This window comes from Loa loa (assembly GCF_000183805.2).
Source record: "Loa loa unplaced genomic scaffold supercont3.73, whole genome shotgun sequence".
Taxonomy (NCBI): Eukaryota; Metazoa; Nematoda; class Chromadorea; order Rhabditida; family Onchocercidae; genus Loa; species Loa loa.
This window is the reverse complement of record NW_018108253.1, coordinates 73,298-75,648: the sequence shown is the minus strand read 5'-3', so window position 1 is coordinate 75,648 and position 2,351 is coordinate 73,298. Positions and strand designations below refer to the sequence as shown.

At 29.9% G+C, this 2,351-nt stretch overlaps 1 protein-coding gene across 1 annotated transcript; it reads left to right on the top strand.

Moving 5' to 3' along the window:
* Window positions 1-1,757: 1,757 nt before the first annotated feature.
* On the top strand, window positions 1,758-2,230 carry LOAG_10416 (hypothetical protein; the record flags this gene model as incomplete). Its single annotated transcript, XM_020448158.1, has 2 exons — window positions 1,758-1,874; window positions 2,093-2,230. The coding sequence occupies 2 exons, from the start codon at window positions 1,758-1,760 to the stop codon at window positions 2,228-2,230; spliced, it is 255 nt and encodes an 84-aa protein (XP_020301673.1).
* Window positions 2,231-2,351: the final 121 nt, after the last annotated feature.

Sequence of the window (2,351 nt, the reverse complement as noted above, 5' to 3'; positions counted from 1 at the left end):
CGCCAAACAAATTTTGGAGTAGTCTTTTCAATCCCTTTGTTAAATTTCAATAAAATAAAAATTATTTAGGCCGACTGGTTAATGACGGATGGACCCATTTGTGTTGGCTTTTTTTTTCACTTTATCCACTCCCCTGTTTTTCTCTTTCTCACCAATATTTGTGTAGATATAGTACACTCTCAATTAAGTGCAATATATAAATAAATGGATCGATCGATCGAAAATCTAAAATCGGAATTGCGTTTGACTGAAATTTGCTTGTAATTGAATTGAAGCTGAAATAATTTTCCATCTTTTTGTACAAATTATTCCTTACATTTTCCACTCCCAAAAAATACTATCAAGAAATAATCAAGAATCAATAATATACTACACACCAATACGTACATCCTAAAACAAAACTTTCCTTAGCTTTCTATATCTTGTTATATACTATATTTCGTATCCTATATCCTCCTGTCTGATATTTTCGAATTATCTTATCATTCTGTGTCATATAAATATACCTTATCATTCCCTCTGATATTAATATCTTATCATTTCGTGTCATGCAAATATATTTCGTTCCATGCTAAATTTAAAGCTAAAAATAGTTTATGACTTTCCACCTAAACCTAGAAAACCAAGCAATAAGATTTCTAGATAACTCAACATCCACAATTGCCGCCAACTTTCAAATATTTTTTTTTCAAAAATAAAATTCTCAAATGCATCAACATGAACCTTCCCTGAGAAAACCGATAAATTTATCGATCGTAACCCGATAGCATACCTATATCATCAATAGATAATTTCGAAGAGGAATCTTTTAGTATCATGTCACAGTATACTATGAACAAAGCTTGAATTTTTGGTAATATTTCAGATCAAACGTTTATCCAGTTATTAGACAAAAAGGTATATTTGTCACTGGCGATATTGGTAAACAATGGATGACATCACAAATGCTGAAGTTAGGTTTAGAAAAAGGTAAATTCGGATTTTGATTTGTGAGACGCTTATTTCAATTATTGATTTCAATTAAATGTTTAATAATCAGTAAAATATGGAATTACAAACTGAAAGCGAAGAAAAAAAAGCGATCAGATGAAAAAGCTAATTTCTGAATTCAAATGTCAATGCAGCTAATAGAAACACAAAATATACTAAATCCACTTCGTGCGCAAAGGAAGTTTTTAAATCGGCAAATATTTTTTCATAATTTTTAAATAGTTGCGTTTGTTGAAACAATGTCAAAAAATTTCTCTTTCGTTTCAAAATGAAAAAGGAGCTCTTAAAAAGGCATCAAATAATTCCATTTCAGCATCTCATAGCAGACTGTATAGTGAAGGTGTAACGATAATAATATTTGAATATTTGAAGGTGTAACGACATTCAATGATTGGAAGTGAGCTTATATATCAAACCACAATACGGTTTTGTTATAATTTGCATAAAAAACCGATTTAGTTAAAAACCGACTTTGAAATGAAGCTAAAATTTGTAAACTTTAAAATATGCAAAATTTGCATTTTAAACGTTGAACTGCAAGGCAGATTTTTAGTTGGATCAGATTTCTGAATTTTTTAGAATCTAAAAAGCATATTATTGTCGTGCTTTCCGCTTTTCACAACATTAAAATTGGAACGTTTTAACGTTCCAAAGTATCCAAAGATAAGCAATAATATGATAGTTGTTGAACTTCTACAGGAAATTTCATTAATTTTAGACTTTATCGACTTCTTGATTCACTGTACAGGCCGACATAAAATTATTTAATGGCATTATATAGCGAAATTTGCAACGATGAAGTTGGACTGAAGTTATATGCGTTCATTGACGGTGACAATATGGATCATCTAAGTGAATTGAATGCCAAAGACTTGCAACATTTGGTTATATTTATAACTTCTTTCTTCATTTTAAGACGGACAAATTTTTTGACATTGGTTCAGTTTTTCAAGTTTTTCAAGTTGGCAAATATTTCTTCATAGCTGATGAAGAAATATTGGCCGACTTAAAAACTTTTTCTTTGCGCACAGAATGGAGGAAGTGCCGGTATTGTCGAATCATGCACGCTACTTATCCCCGTCAATACATTTTATCGTTTCAGAAAATAACTCAGACCGATGATAATCAGAAATATACGACACTTAAATTTATCATTCACATCTTACTTCTGGGTGTTACTGATATGCCGATATATTTTATGCTTCTGTCAGCTATACTGATATTTAAATTCAAAAATTAGTTTTTCTCGTACTGCTCTGTAATTTAATTAATAATGCTGAACTTAGATCGCAAATAAACTGGCTTATAAATATTTTAGTAATTCCGATATATATGATACATATATATATATACATATATAT